Genomic DNA, 16,029 nt, shown 5'->3' on the forward strand with positions numbered 1-16,029 from the left:
ATTAGTTCAGACAACGAACATTGGGGAGGATGGTGGCCGGCGAAGCTGCTGCTCGTGCTGAAGGAGGCCACGCAGTAGCAGGAGTAGGAGGGCGTGGAGGCATGCCAGTTTGTATCTGGAAACTGTATTGTACAGAATTTCCATCACCACAGAAGAAGGTGATGGAGATTGTATATAGTATTTACTTCTATACAATCACTTCAGAAGAAGGTGATGGAGTACATTTCTAAGGCTGCGAGTTCAAACGACCGATTCCGCAAATCAGGTATTGTCTCTGGCCTGTGTTTGACTGCCTTTTCGGTGGGATTTCTTTTGAAGTACACTCGGCAGCGGCTGTGCCCAACCTCTGAAGCATCGGTTTGGTTTACATCCCTGTGCACAGCAAACATCGCTGTTCCAAACAAATTATTCTACAGATTTTCCTTCACCGCAGAAGGAGGCCATGGACAATAATATTTACACTTCTAATGGCTGTGAGAGCAACCGATCACCGACGTTCTGTCTTGCTGTCCTAGACCGATTCGGCATATCAATTTTTGGTTCCTTTTTTTGAGTAACATCAATTTTTGGTTCCTGTGCAGTGTTTAACGGCATATTCAGTGGAATTTCTTTTGTGGTCGTGGTAGATACATTCGGCAGTGGCCATGCGCTCTCAAGCCATTGGTTTCGTTTACATCCTTGTGGAAAAAATGAAAAAAAAATATTTTGGGTAATTATTTTGTTGTTATATTTTTTGGGGGTAATTTTTCAAGGTAAAACATAAAGGTTCGAGATAACAAGCACCCGTATATAAATTCTTGGTCATGGTGAAAAGATCTCAAATAATCTAGCTAAAATTCCAGTAACTATTCACATATTGTGCCTATTGCCCCGATGAAATCGATACTCCCCCCGGTTCCAAAATAAGCATCGCTAATTTAATATAAAATCAGCACAAAGTTGTACTAAATCAACAACCCTTGTTTTGGGACGGAGGAGTAGCATTTAGCGTTCAAAATTAGGGATACTCGTGACTCACCTTCGACGAGGAAGGCCGCCATCAGGTACTGCTACGAACACGAGAAAGTCGTTTAGGATTTTGGGAATGTTCAGAACCTTCCCAAACCGGGTTCTCTTGTTCTTTTTTCTGCTTTCCTCCTTTTCTTTTTTCATTTTTTTTTCTTTTTTGTTTCCAAATTCATGAACATTTTCTGAAATCTGAGAACATTTTTTCAAATTTGTGAACATTATTTGAAATTCAAAATTTATTCATCAAATTCAAAAAACGTCCATCATATTGAAAAATGTTCATCAAATTCAAAAAATGATCATTAAATTTAAATTTTGTACATCAAAATACATAAAATAATAATTGAAAATTCAAAAATGTTCATAAAAATACAAAAAATGTCACAAAAATTCAAAAAATGTTCATTTTTAGAATTTATGAACATTTTCCTGAATTCATGAACATTTTTTAAATTCTTGAACAGGTTTTTGCATTAGTAAACATTTTTTCGAAATTCTAATTTGCTTTTTGAAATCCCAAACTTTTTTAAAGAAGCAAAAAACAAAAACAGAAAAAAAAAGATACGAAAAAAATAAGGGAGACCGGCCCCGCATCTGGGTCGGCCCAAGGTCACACATGGGGGAGCGAGAGGGTGCGCGCTAAATCTCAAAAAAAAGAGGGTGCGCGTTGCCCACTTTCCCACACGCTCGTCCGGCCGCAACGCCGGCGTCCGCAGGCGGCTGTAGTTCATGCACCAAGTCGGAGCATCATCACTCGCGTGAGATATGAGACACAGGAAACGCGGCAAGCCGGAGCAGGGATGCCGCCCAAGTTGCTACCTGCTACGGACTTGGTCAGTTTTCACTCTCGTCACTGGGGACGCCATGGGGTTCGTCCTCGTGCTCCAGGTGTTCGATGGAATGTGCCTGGGCGACAAAATGCACACATCTCTCATTTATTTTTCCCAAAAAATGGCGCGTGAAATACAGGATTGACACTAGGAACTGTAAGTCTAATTGGACTCGTTTACTACCTTTTCAGGTGTCCTGGGTTGACCAAACTCTGGCCGCAAAAGAGCTGCTGGGGATCAAGGTCTACCACAGACTCTGCCTTGATTAACCTTAAGAAGCAGGTTCGTACAAGCTCATACTATGATTTTGTTTCCTTACTTTACAATTCATCATATATGAAAAGGAGAAAAGGTGCATCAGTCTTATACAAGTAGGTTCGTACAAACTCATATCAATACATATGATAAACAAACACACTGACACAGCCCAGGCCACACATCATTTACTGGTAGAACGGAAACGATTGCAGTTCCAGCGTTTGGCCTGGAAAGCCACTGACAAAACAACAGCCACCGCAAAGCCAACTCCGAAACCGGATCCCACAAACACAAACAACACTATGGTTCCAACACTGTCTTGCGAAGACACCGATGAGTTGAGGGTTCCGGTACCTGAACTGTTGCACTGTTTGGACAGTGGCTTCCCACACAGTCCTTCATTGCCTTCGAATGAGCTGTTGGTGAACAGTGAGAACTGCTGCCCTTCTGGTATCATTCCGGTCAAATTGTTGTAGGAGAGATTCAACACGGCCAGATATGTTAGGCTGGTTTGATCCCTTGGGATCTCCCCCGAGAGCTTGTTCCGAGAGAGGTCCAGTGACTCAAGCTGTGCCAAGTCACCAAGCTTTGATAGGATTCTTCCAGTGAAGGCATTATGTGACATGTTCAGGCCATGTAGAGCAATAAGATTCCCAATTGAGTCTGGCATGGGACCATCAAATGTGTTGTTTGAGAAATCAAGCATCTTGAAAGTGGTCAGGATCTTGGTAAATGTAAGATCAATCCCTTTGAATGTGAGTCTCTCTTGGTAGTACTCCCCGGGAAATCTTGAGTCAAAGGCCAGAGCATTACCCTTCTCACTAGAGTTTTCTGTCATTCTTTGTAGCATGTCAAACCATTTTGAACTCAAGTTCCCAGAAAAGTTATTTGAGGCCAAATCAATAATCTGCAAAGCCGAGAAGCCCTTACTACTCGCATCACTTTCACCAGGGCCTCCTATTGAACCATATAATTGATTTGATCTCAAGATGAGAATTCGTAGATTAGACATCTCACCCAACCAAGATGGAAAAGTATCAAGAATTTGATTGCTACCAATGTCAAGAACCTCTAAGTTTCTGCAGTTACATAATGATCTTGGTATCTTCCCTTCAATTTGGTTGTTGTTCAAATCAATTGTCTGAAGCATACATCCTTCTCCAATATTTTCAGGTAGTATCCCATGCAAATGATTATCTCTCAATTTCAACATACCTAAGCTGCTACCTTCTATTAGATTCTGTAGTAGAGGAACAGAGTCTGCTAAAGCAATAGACCAAGTTGATCCACCGTTTACGATTTGCACATTATCAAGATAGAGATCCCTTAGATTGCAAAATTTGGATACGAATGTCTGAAAACTTGGATCTCGGAGATATAGATCATTGTGTGCATAACCAGGCCAGTCAGTATGAGAGGGAAGATCAAGTGTACGCAAATTTTGGAGGTGACCAATTCCAATGGGTATCTGACCAAACAACCTCGTATTAGAAAAATTGAGACTGAGGAGCTCGGTCAGCCGCTCAAACCCAAAACTATGAAGACTGGTCAGGCCAAAGTCATTACCAGAGAGGCTGAGATTTGTGAGAGAGGTGAGGTTGAATAGTGCTAGGCTGAGACCACTGGTGCTCTGCAGGTTACGATCACTGAGGTCCAAAGTGATCACCCGACCGGATGCCCTGTCACATCCAACACCCTCCCAGTGGCAACAGTCTGTGCCCTGTTGCCATGACGAGAGGTTGGGTTTGAGAAAGGAGTGCTTCAGCTGGAGCAGAGATGAAGCCTGATTAGGGAGGCACTGGACTGTGGTTCTATTGCCGCCGTTGGCAGCAATTTTGATGGAGCAGTAGCATGTGAGGAGTAGCAGGGTGAAGTGAAGCCGTGGGCTCCTGAAGCTCATCTTTCTACTGCTTGTCTACCTTATAGCTTCAAGCTGGTGCTTGGGGCAATATATAATACAGGGTAGATGTAGAGATCCCAATAGTACATGTCGCTCATTTATGTTCAATGCGGCATTTTTCTTGAAAGGGCTATTGTTGGTCAATGATGAAAGCGTGTGCAGTGTCATTATGTGGCCAATGTTATTTCCTGTGCAACACCGCAGCGCCTTTGATGTGCACACGACTGGTTGCTGACTAATTCAAAGTTCAAAGAACAAATTGCTACCTCTCATGAGACAAGGTCCAGTTCCCCGTAGGCCCGTTGCAAGCTACGGTACTTAATGTAGTCAGTGTACTGCACGCAGGTGCTGTAGCGTGCCTCCTGTGGCAAGAATTTACAACAGGATAGCTACATGTTGCTTATTCCCTCCGTCCAAAAATATTTGTCATCAAAATGGATAAAAAGTGATGTATCTAGAACTAAAATACATCTAGATACATCCCCTTTTATTCATTTTGATGACAAGTATTTCCGGACGGAGGGAGTATTTGATAAGGAAGCTCTCCTCAAAAGCTGGAGTTGATTATATTACCTGAAATATAGTGTGAGTTTTACGGGGTATATAAGTTGAGCCAACATTAGAAAAGGTTACTGATGTTTCTATTTTACTTCAGAGAAATACCTTGGGAACGTACATGTTCTGGAAAATTGCAGGTTACTCTTGACTCTGTAAGATAAGAGCTGGAGTTGAATAGGTTACTGGATATGGAGTCTGAGTTTTAGGGGATATAAGTTGAGCCAGCCAACATTAGGAAAGGCTACACATATTAAATATTAATTATAGCTGATTTGGAAACTGAAGGAAAAAAATATTGAGGCATCTATTTTAGCCATGTCACAGGTGACGCCCTCCCACACTGGCAGCAGTCTCTTCCAGCTTGCCAAGATGCCAGATTCGCATCGATGTCGATAAATGAGCGCTTTAGCTGGAGGAGGGAAGAAGCCTGATCTTGGAGGCAAGAAACAGTGGTGTTATGCTTGGCTGCAGTATCCAGTAGAAGTGGCACTAGCAGGAGTAGTAGGATCGTAGAGGCAAGATACTATCAACGGTTTAGGAGCATTAGCAGGAGCAGGATTAGTAGGACGTGGAGGGGTCACTGTTTAGTTGAGTAATTTTTCTACTGTCTTGCTGCTTCCTCAATGGTGCACAAGGCATGGCAGTTTATGTTTAACTGTATTGTATAGATTTTCTTGAAAAAGGTATTGTACAGATTTTCCTTGAAAAAGGTATTGTACAGATTTTCCATCACCACAGAAGAAGGTGATGGAGAATGTATTTACACTTCTAAGGCTGCAAGTGCAACAGATCACGGTAGATTGCGGACTATAGTGACGTTCGTGTTGCTGTCCTAGATAGATTCAGCATATCAAGTGTTGGTTGCTGTGTGGTGTTTTACTGCCTCAGTGGATTTTTTATAGAAGTGGAATTTCTTTTGTGGTTGTGGTTGGCGTACATCCTTGTGCACTGCGGACTCAGGTCCACGAACATTGCTGTTCTAATTTTTGGGGGTAGTTCTTTCAAGGAAAACATAAAAGGTTAAGATAACAAGCACCCATGTATATATGTCAGGTGTGCTTGTGTCTCCACTGAGAGTGATGTTATCAGATGGGGTTTGGGTCCTAAGCATGTATATACGACCAAATCCATGTATACATATCTTGAAAGAAACATCTCAGGTTGCAACTACCGGTGGATCTGGAAAGCCCGTATTCCTTTGAAAATTTAGATTTCCATGTGGCAATTGTCGCAGGATGCGGTGCTAACTAGGGACATGATGAAACATCGTGGGTGGAAAGGGGAACCAAAGTGCTCGTTCTGCGGGGAAAGGGAGACTTCCCAACACCTATTTTTCACGTGCCCTGTTGCGAGAGTTACCTGGAGAGTGGTGGGGTGCATGCTGGGCACTGAACAGTGCCCTAACAATTTGTGGCAGGCTTATGTTTGGTGTCATGTGTTTTTACCGGGGGAGATGTCTTTTATACGGCTGGCATTGCGGCCATTTGCTGGGCTATCTGGACCCGTCGTAACAGAGTTATTTTTGAACATATTCCTCTCAAATCTCCGTTTGAATGCATCTTCTCTGCTTGTGCGCTGTTGTGTTACTGGGCAGGTCTGATGAAGCAAGAGGACGCGATGACACTGAGAACTGGAGGGGAAAAGCTGAAAGAGAATACTTCTCGTCTGATGAGGATCTGCGCGACGGCTTATCAAGAAGAAGGAGCTCGTTGAGGAGGGGGTGATCGTGATCTTGTCTTTTACTTTGCTGGAATAGTTGCCTCCTGCGTGAGGTTGGTTCGGGCCTGTTGCTCTGGTTGGAGCCTATCGTTTGTTTTGGTCTGGTTGTAGACGGTGTTTGATCTGGTTAGGGCTTGGATTATATAGTGTCGTCGGGTTTTCGCCCCACAGTGAGTAATCTCGATGACGAGTGCTCATGGTGGGTTTTCCGGCGATGCTTGAACCCGCTTTCCTCTTTCCCGCCTTATTTTCTGGACAATGGTTGTATTTCCGTTATGTCGCAGTAATGGAAAGGGGTAATGCCTGGTTAAAAAAAAAAGCACCCATGTATAAACACATGCTTTACAACTTCAAGCTAGTGCTCAAGGAATATATATTACAGGGTAGAATCGTACAAGTAGAAATTTCAGCAGTGCATTTTGCTCGTTCCTAGCAGTACCAGTTTTTTTTGCGGGCCCTAGCAGTACAAGTTTAACTGTTGTTAGTCCAAGATGAAAGCATGTGTAGAGTCATCATGTGGCCAGTGTTATTTCCTGTGCAATACGGCAGTGTCTTTGATGTGCACACGACTGGTTGCTGACTAATTGAAAGGTTACGTAACGGTTTGTTACCTTTCATGAGTCAAGGTCCACTTGCATGTAGGCCCGTTGCAAGCTACTGTAGTTAATGTAGTCATTGTACAAGAGTGTCGTAACGTGTCTCCCAGTGGCAAGAATCTACAGCAGGAGAGCTACATTATTAACTTGATTAGAAGCTCTCCTCCAAAGCTGGAGTTGATTATATTACTTGAAATATAGTCTGAGTTTTAGGGGATGACAACATTAGGAAAGGTTACACATATTAATTATAGCTGATTTGAAGACTAAATGGAGAAGAATACTAATGTTTCTATTTTACTTGAGAGAAATACCTTGGGTACCTACTTGAGAGAAAAGGTTACCCTTTGCTCTGTAAGGTAAGAGTCGGACTTATAGGGGATATTACCGAAAAAGGGTTTTCCCCGCTTTGTATACAAAGCAACCAACCAAGACAACCAACGATAGGTGCTGGGGCGAAACCAGCACAGTCACGCCCAAAAGAAAAAAAAAGAGAAAATACAAGAGAAACAAATGCCGACAACGGCGGATCGACAAAAAAACAAAGAAGCCTCGTGGCCGCTGCATCCACCGGAGCTCGCCCACCAAGCTCCGAGCCTCTGAAGCGCCGGTACCAATCAACACCTCCAAGACGGGACGCGACGATGACGACGCTGATGCCAAGGGTTTCCCCCGGTACGCTGAGAGGAGAGAGGAAGGGTAGCCCCGACGCCTTCCAGGAAGGTCCGTGTAACACCCACGATGCGGCTATATCTCCCACGTGTCGAGGCACGACTAGAGGCATAACCGCATGGTGGTTTTGTCGCAAGAAGGGTCATCTTCACACAATCCCATGTAATGAACAAGAATGAGATAGAGAACTGGCTTACAATCGCCACTTCACACAATGAACATATAATTCATACATCATTCAGAGTACACACATAGTCCGACTACGGACGAAGCCAAAAGAAAAGAAAATAACCCAACTGCTAGATCCCCGATCGTCCGAACTGGGCTCCACTACTGATCAACATGGAATGAAACATAGCAACGACCAAGATCTTCGTTGAGCTCCCATTTAAGCTCGGTTGCATCACCTGCACTGGTATCATCGGCACCTGCAACTGTTGTGATAGTATCTGGTGAGTCACGAGGACTCAGCAATCTCAAAACCCGCGAGATCAAGACTATTTGAGCTTATGGGTAGGAAGTGGTAATGAGGTGGAGTTGCAGCAAGCACTAAGCAAATATGGTGGCTAACATACGCAAGTAAGAGCGAGAAAAGAAGCAACGCAACGGTGGAGAAGTTAGAAGTGATCAAGAACTGATCCTGAAACTATTTACGCACAATCATAACACAAAGACCGTGTTCGCTTCCCGGACTCCGCCGAAAAGAGACCATCACGGCTACACACGCGATTGATGCATTTTAATTAAGTCGAGTGTCAAGTTCTCTACAACCGGATATTAACAAATTCCCATCTGCCCATAACCGCGAGCACGGCTCTCAAAAGTTTATACCCTGCAGGGGTGTCCCAACTTAGCCCATCACAAGCTCTCACGATCAGCGAAGAATATTCCTTCTCCCGGAAAGACCCGATCAGTCTCGGAATCCCGGTTACAAGACATTTCGACAATGGTAAAACAAAACCAGCAAGACCGCCCGATGTACCGACAAATCCCGATAGGAGTCGCACGTATCTCGTTCTCAGGGCACATCGGATGAACCAGACATCGGGTTGGCATAGACCCTGGTTGCCCAGGGGGCGCCGGACATCGCTCGGTTCGGACCAACACTCGGAGGAGCACTGGCCCGGGGGGGCTAAAATAAAGATGACCCTCGGGAAGGCGACTCCCTAGGGAAAAATATAGGTCCTGGGTAGGCAAATGGAAAACAAAAGTTGGGCCTTGCTGAAGGAGTTTTATTCAAAGCGAACTTTCAAGGGGTTCCCATAAACACGACCGCGTGAGGAACGCAAAATCAAAGAACATAACACCGGTATGACGGAAACTAAGGCAGCAAGAGTGAAACAAAACACCAGGCAAAAGGCCGAGCCTTCCACCCTTTACCAAGTATATAGATGCATTAATTAAAATAAGAGATATTGTGATATCCCAACATAATCATGTTCCAACATGGAGCAATCTTTAACTTCACTTGCAACTAACAACGCTATAAGAGGGGCTGAGCAAAAGCAGTAACTTAGCCAAACAACGGTTTGCTAGGAAAGGTGGGTTAGAGGCTTGACATGGCAATATGGGAAGCATGGTAAACAAGTGATAGGTAGCGCAGCATAGCGATAGAACAAAGCAACTAGCAAGCAAAGATAGAAGTGATATCGAGGGTAATGGTCATCTTGCCTGAGATCTCGCAAGGAAGAACAACGAGTCCATGAAGAAGACAAACAGACGTAGTCGAACGAATCCTCACAACTCCGGAACGAAACCGAAGCTAACGAGAGAAGCAAATCGGAAAGAATCAAACAACATGATAAACACACAAGCATAAACATGGCATGATGCGCAAACAAGTATGTTGCATGACCGGTTTAAAAGCATGGCAAAGTGCAACAAACAATACTACAAGTTAAGTGGAGCTCACGAAACACCACATTTAATTATTAAGTTAACTCTCGTTTATGTACTCAACAATATTAAATGTTGTTAAACATGGCAAGAGGTGAAGCATAATTAAACTAACAATTTAAGCAAGTTTAAATGAGGACGGAAACACAAACAACAATTCCAAAAAATCCCCATATGTTATTTAGCAATTTAATGCAACAACAATTTTTAACATTTTTAAATGTTGTTATCGTGATGTGGATGACATATGCAAGTTTTATGCAATTTTATGAACATGTTGACATGAGCATGTTATGAAGCATTTGTCACTGTAGTGGAAAGAAAGGGTGCCACGGCAACGACAATGAAAATGGTGCCACGGCAACATTCCGATGACCCGATAACTCATGGAGATACCGGTGTAAAAGGAAGTGTGACGTGAGCGTGCCATGCAAGGATGGTGGGGTGATCCCGGATTCCCACAGGACTGCGGCATGGCAAACGAGGAGGAACGTGCAAAGACATCTCGGACACGGTGCAAACACGAGCATCTCATACAACACATGCATTCGTTCTCGGAAGGTCGTCTCGGCGGGTATACCTTCGAAGCGTGCGTTTCCGGAACGGATCAAGTTTGTCGAGGGAAGTAGTGGTACTTGCGGGTCGCAGTGGAAGTAGTCGTTCTCATGATGGTAGTGGAAGTAGTGGTATACGATGACCGTTGAGGTACTCGCGATCTTGGCGACGGTAGTTGTTCACGGGTCGTGGACGTTCCGGTCATGGGTAGAGGTACTTGGCGCATCGTCGGGGTACTTGGCAAAATCTTGGAGAAGATGCTTGACGGTCCGGGTACGGGTCTTGGCGGTCTTGGCGACTCCAAGTGGCACCAGGCACACGACCACGGTCAACCCCACACGAGTGTACAGAGGCAAAACTTGGTGGTGCTGCACATACGCGGTTGCTAGAGGATGGATGACGCCGGGTCGAGGCTGCGTCTTGGCGGTTCAAGGAGGGTCGAATAGGAGCAGGGCGGAGCTCGTGATGGACGGGGAGCGCAGCCTGGAGGCAGCAGCAGCGGTTGGTGGCGTGTGCGGGCGGCGTGTGGAGGCGGAGCAGGGAACTTGGCGCGGCGGTGGCTTCACCTTGCAGAGGAGGTCGAGGCAGTCGGCCACCAGGGAGACGAAGGCGAGCTTGATGACGAGGCAGCCATGGTCGCTGGCGCGCGAGGAAGAGAAGAAGGAGGCGAGCGGGAGGTGGCTGGCGGAGGAGAGCATCTCACGCGCGGGGAAGGAGGTGACAGAGGCAGGGCTTGCCGGCAGCGTTGCAGCACGAGGACGGCGGCGTCGTCCTGCAGGCATCCATGGCGGTCGCGAGCAACAAGGGTGCAGCGGCGCGGCACCGGAGCATGGGCTCGCCGGCCGGAGCGGCGGCGGGGTCGCGGGGCGAGGCGAGGTCGAAGAAGCAGGAGGGAGCAGGCAGGCGAAGGGGGCGCGCGCTAGGAGAGCGAGAGGGTGAGGAGGAGATCGAGCGGAGGGAGATGGGGATCGGGGCTCCTGGCGGCGCTGGAGGGGGCATCGAGGGAGAGAGCGAGGGGATCGGGAGGAGGCTGGGGTTAAGATGGGAATGACTGGGCTGTTGGTTGGGCCATGATGCAAATGGGCCGGCCTAGTTGTAGGGCTGCAAGGCTGTGCAGGCTCCTCTCTCTTCCTTTCCAATTCTCTCCGAAAACAGAAAAGGGAAGAAAAAAAACAGTGGGTAGAGCTGAGATTTCAACAAGTGACATATTTTCTAGAGACGGAAAAAATGGAGGATTTAATAAAAATGATTGGCAAGAGTTTAGCAGATAGAAATTCAAATAAGTTTGAATAAAACTCAAACCGTTTGAATTTGAAGAAAATTTAGATGAAGACCAAATGAGATGAGATTTCAACTGGTAACCCTACATGAATAACATGACTTATGGGCAGAAGTGGAACATTTTTAGAGAAAGTAAAACTGCAACTCAATTTCACCAAAAGTTTAAAGGAAGATTGGGAAGTAGAGTTGGATATGAAGGAAAATTGAAGAATAACGCAAATGTGTTATGGATGATTCCAAGTTAATGGAATGATTTAATATAGCTCCCTAAAATATTGGGAGAATATGTTATAAAGAGAAGTCACCCTTCCCTCGATTTAAATGGATCGAGGATCCATACAATTTATTTAAAAGAGTTATAAAATTAATGATATGATGGCATGATGAAATGATGCAATGCAAGAGATGACATGAGATGAAATGCATGACGTGAACAAAATGCAAAACGAAAGACAAAAGCCGACCACGAAGGAAATAACATATCACATAGCCGGAAATGGCAAGAGTTGGAGTTACAATTATGGAAAGTTACATCCGGGGCGTTACAGTCCGGCAGCACCCTCAAGCGCCACCGCGTCGGTGTCAGCCAAGCCAACAGGGATTTCTCCCGATCCCAACCTATCACCTCAGGCACTTCGGAGCTCGCCACCAAACCGACCACCACCCAGCGCCGACCCGGACATGAAGCTTCCTACGCTGTCTCACCACGACACCGCGAAGGATGGCCTGCACAATGAAGAGGAGGAGTCGGGACTAGGCAGCAACACCGTCGGCATGCGGGAGGGTCCCACCTCCACCGTCAATGATGGTAGCTGACCTTACGCAATAGCAGGAACATACCAGGCCGTGGCCGCACAGCCCCGGCCGGGATCTCCGAGGCCCGTAAAGTTCCCGCCTTCGCGCTGCAGCCGGCACGCCGTTGGCGTCGCCGCCCCCGGTCCAAGTCGCTCCTCCTCACCACGCAGAGGACAACGAAGGCACGCCGGGCGCCGACACGCTAGGACATAGATGGGGCCCGAAGGGCCCAGATCTGAGCCGGGGGCGCGCCGCCGGCCACCCCGCGCCACCAAGCCGCCTCGCCGCCAAGGAGCCGTGCCACCACCATGCCCGCCGCCAGCCACCGCCCCCCACCCCGGGTAGGGAGGACGCACGCGCGGGAAGATGACATCCCGCCGCCGCCGACACCACCCGGGCCAGAGCCGGGGGCACCCGCCGGCGGCGGTGGGGGGAGGAGGGGAGGAAGGGGCTGAAGGGGAGGGGCGCGCGCCGCCCCGGCCGCCTCCCGGGGAGGCAGCGCGAGGGCGGATCCGGGGGTGGGGAGGGAAGAGCAGTGGGAGGAGAGCCTGAATCAGGCCTGCGCGCGGCGAGATGCGCCGGAGACTGCCGGGATCAAGAGGTTATAGGGGATATAAGCTGAGCCAACATTAGGAAAGGCTATGCTGATTAATCATAGCTAATTTGGACACTAAAGTAAGAAGAAAATTAAATGTTCTGTTTTAGCTTGACAGAAATACCTTGGGGACATGTTCTTAAAAATTGGACGTTACATTGCTTTGTAAGATATTTGCTGTAGAGAGGCAGAGCCTCAGTTGTACCTAAGAAGCTATTAACTCTGAGCATATTATTTAGCCATGTATTCTAATGCTTGGATAGCGAGGTGCCTTTGTGAACCTGGGGATGAACGGCTTTAATTTGCTTGTGCAGTTGTGCTTTGAGCCGATGTTATGCTCTATAGAAATAAGGATCACAGACCAGGTGCGTGGTTGATACGTACCATGCTGTTGCGAAAAAGAATGCCTAATTAAACTACAAGTCTTGGAAGAACTGTTCCTTGAACACTATGATCTGCAAATGAGCAAATGACGACGGAGGCTGTCCCGCGCGGCATAGCTGGTCTGGAGGTAACGCAGTAGCAGGAGTAGGAGGAGGTGGAGGTGTTTCTGTTTAGTTGGAGCCATTTTGCTACTTGCTGGCTTGATGCTTCCTCAATGGTGTTGTGAAGGTTGCTGTTTAGTTGGAGCCAGTTTCTGTTTAATAACTGTAGTGTACAGATATTCCTTGAAGGAACTAGTCAGATATTGTTTCACCACAGAAGAAGGTGATGGAGATTGTATTTACAATTATGAGGTTGTGTTGCTGTCCTAGAATGATTCAGAATATCAAGGGTTGGTCCCCAGGCTGTGTTTAACTGCGCTAGAATTTCTTTTGTGGTTGTGGTAGATACACTCGGCAGTGGCTATGCCCAATCTCTCAAGCATTGATTTGGTTTACATCCTTGCGCACAGAGAAAATAGTTAACACGCTGCATATTGCGTGTCATTGGATATGTAACATAAACTCAATCAATGCAAGGAATCCAATGCAACCGAAGGAGGTAGATAAGTAATTTCTTCCACAGAAAAGTAGTTTATTTAAGTTGTCTCATATAAAAAGTAGAATCCATATTGTGCATCCTAAAAAAAGTAAAACCCATATGCACACAACATATCTTTTTTCAGGAAGTACATTGTATGCGAATAGTATTGCATATGGATTCATGATTTCCTGTAGACCCATACTTCCATGCGGCAATACAGTCGCAACAAGAATGACAGTGCAAAGCCGACTCCAAATCCCAAGCCAACAAACGCGAACAAAAGGATAACGCCGAGTTTGTCCTGCCACAAGTTGTCAGATTCTGGAGGAGCCACTTCACTTGGAGCAATTGAACTTTGATTGTCACAGTGCTTGGAGAGTGGAACTCCACAGAGCCCTGCATTACCTTCAAATGAACTGTCAGAAAATGTTGAGAACTGGTTGCCTTGTGGGATTCTTCCATACAAGTTGTTGCATGAAAGATTCAACCATTCAAGAGAAGTAAGTGAGGTTAACTCTTGTGGTATTTCCCCTGTTATCTGGTTCCAAGAGATCCATCGGTTCCAGCTGAGATAAGTTTCTGTACTGAAATGGAATTTGTCCCGTGAAGTTGTTGTATGACATGTTAAGTCCGCGTAGGGAGACAAGCATCCCAATTGACTCCGGAACATGACCATCAAATGAATTATTTGAGATATCTATTGCATTGAAAGTGCTTAGGATTTTTATGAAACTTAGATCAGATCCTTTGAATGTGATGGTAACAGTATCTTGATAAAATCCTGCACTTGAAGATGTCTCATGTCCTAGAACTTGTCCCTCATCACTAACATTTTCCATCATTGCTTTCAGTTCATTAAACCATCCTTTTGGTAGGTTTCCAGAGAAGTTGTTGGAGGCCAAATCAAGTATTTGCAAACTTGCAAAGTAATTGTTGATTGTCTGATCATGTTTAATATCCCTTATGGTGCCGTTTAGTTGGTTGGATCTCAAGACAAGAACTCGAAGATGTGGAAGAATACCGAACCAAGATGGAAAAGAACCGACAATTTGGTTGTTACCAACATCAAGGAGCTCTAGGCCTTGGCAATTTGATAGTGATCTGGGTATTTCCCCTTCAATTAGATTGTTGTTCAAATCTATTGTCTGAAGCATACATCCTACTATAATATTTTCAGGCAGTATCCCATGGAAATGATTCTCTCTCAACTTCAACGTACTCAAGCTGTTGTAACCTTGCATTAGACAAGATGGTACCACACCGCTGAAATTGTTGTATGATAGGTCCAGTATATCAAGATCATGTTGGGTACAGATAGATCTTGGTATGTGACCACTTCATTTATTCTTGGACATATCAAGGTAAATGGTATTGTTGGGAAGATACCTACCAAAATCGGGTGTAATAGAAGAGAAGTTATTGTTTGAGTAATCTAAGAAAACCATGGACTTTCTAGCTGTGAGTGGTATGGGCACACTGCCATGCAGTTGGTTGGAACTAAGGTTGAGATATTCTAAATTGTGCATATGAACAATAGAAGGGGAGTTTTCAAGACAAGTGAACATATTGTTTGAGAGGTCCAAGAAGAATATACTATCCTTCCAATTCATCCATATCCAACTTGGTATGACTCCATCTATTTGGTTGTTTGAGAGGTCCAAGTAAGACAACTCATTTGTATACCTCAATGCAATTGGAATTTTTGTAAGGCTGCAAGATGCTAGTCCTAGTGTTCTGATGTTATCGAGGTAAGTGAATGGATAGTCATCTTCAACATCTTTCACTGATAACATATTATTGGAGAACATCAATGAATAAAGGCTCCTGAGCTTCCAAAGAAGGCTAAGTTCTACTGTGCCTTGGAAGTGATTCGAGTCAAGCTTGAGTTGTTGAAGTCTCGTAAGATCAAAGAAAGATTTGGGTATATGACCTGCAAGGCTGTTATTGCTTACGTCGATGGAGTACATGAAGGAATATAAGGGGTTTGGAATGCCTTCTAGAGTTCCACAAAGTTCATTTGATGATAGCATTAGCGCCTCCAATGACGGAAGAGCGAACAAAGCCTTTGGGATTTCGCCTGCATGCAGATAGAGAACAGTACTCAAAGGACACTAAATACCCCCAAAAAATAACGTGATAATGAGGTGATATGCCCGGGGAGGGGGGAGGGTGTCTTCTTACCGCTCAGCCTATTATATGATAAGTCCAAATATGAAAGCTTGGTCAACTTCATTTGACCAAGATTTGTAATTTTTCCTGGCATGCAGATAGAGAGCGGTAATCAAAGGACACAGAACGTGATAATGATGTGATATGCCAGGGGGGAGGGGGTGCCTTATCGCTCAACATATTATGTGCTAAGTCCAAATATGAAAGCTTGGTCAAGTTCATTTGACCAAG

The 16,029-nt window shown here is 45.5% G+C and overlaps 1 protein-coding gene, 1 long non-coding RNA gene and 1 pseudogene across 2 annotated transcripts; 1 reads left to right on the forward strand and 2 right to left on the reverse strand.

Annotated features, from left to right (window-relative positions):
- Positions 1-1,578: 1,578 nt before the first annotated feature.
- Positions 1,579-6,643, forward strand: LOC123077362 (uncharacterized). Its single transcript, XR_006436557.1, has 3 exons — positions 1,579-1,841; positions 2,030-2,120; positions 6,149-6,643. It is a non-coding gene; the product is annotated as an uncharacterized lncRNA (long non-coding RNA).
- On the reverse strand, positions 1,852-4,048 carry LOC123077361 (receptor-like protein 19). The gene has a single exon (XM_044499640.1). The coding sequence runs from the start codon at positions 3,994-3,996 to the stop codon at positions 2,278-2,280; it is 1,719 nt and encodes a 572-aa protein (XP_044355575.1). The 5' UTR covers positions 3,997-4,048; the 3' UTR covers positions 1,852-2,277.
- Positions 6,644-13,807: 7,164 nt separating the features above from the next.
- The window catches only part of LOC123076142 (receptor-like protein 9DC3), a 32,209-nt pseudogene continuing 29,987 nt past the window's right edge, over positions 13,808-16,029 (reverse strand).

The sequence above is a fragment of the Triticum aestivum genome, chromosome 3D, assembly GCF_018294505.1.
Source record: "Triticum aestivum cultivar Chinese Spring chromosome 3D, IWGSC CS RefSeq v2.1, whole genome shotgun sequence".
NCBI lineage: Eukaryota > Viridiplantae > Streptophyta > Magnoliopsida > Poales > Poaceae > Triticum > Triticum aestivum.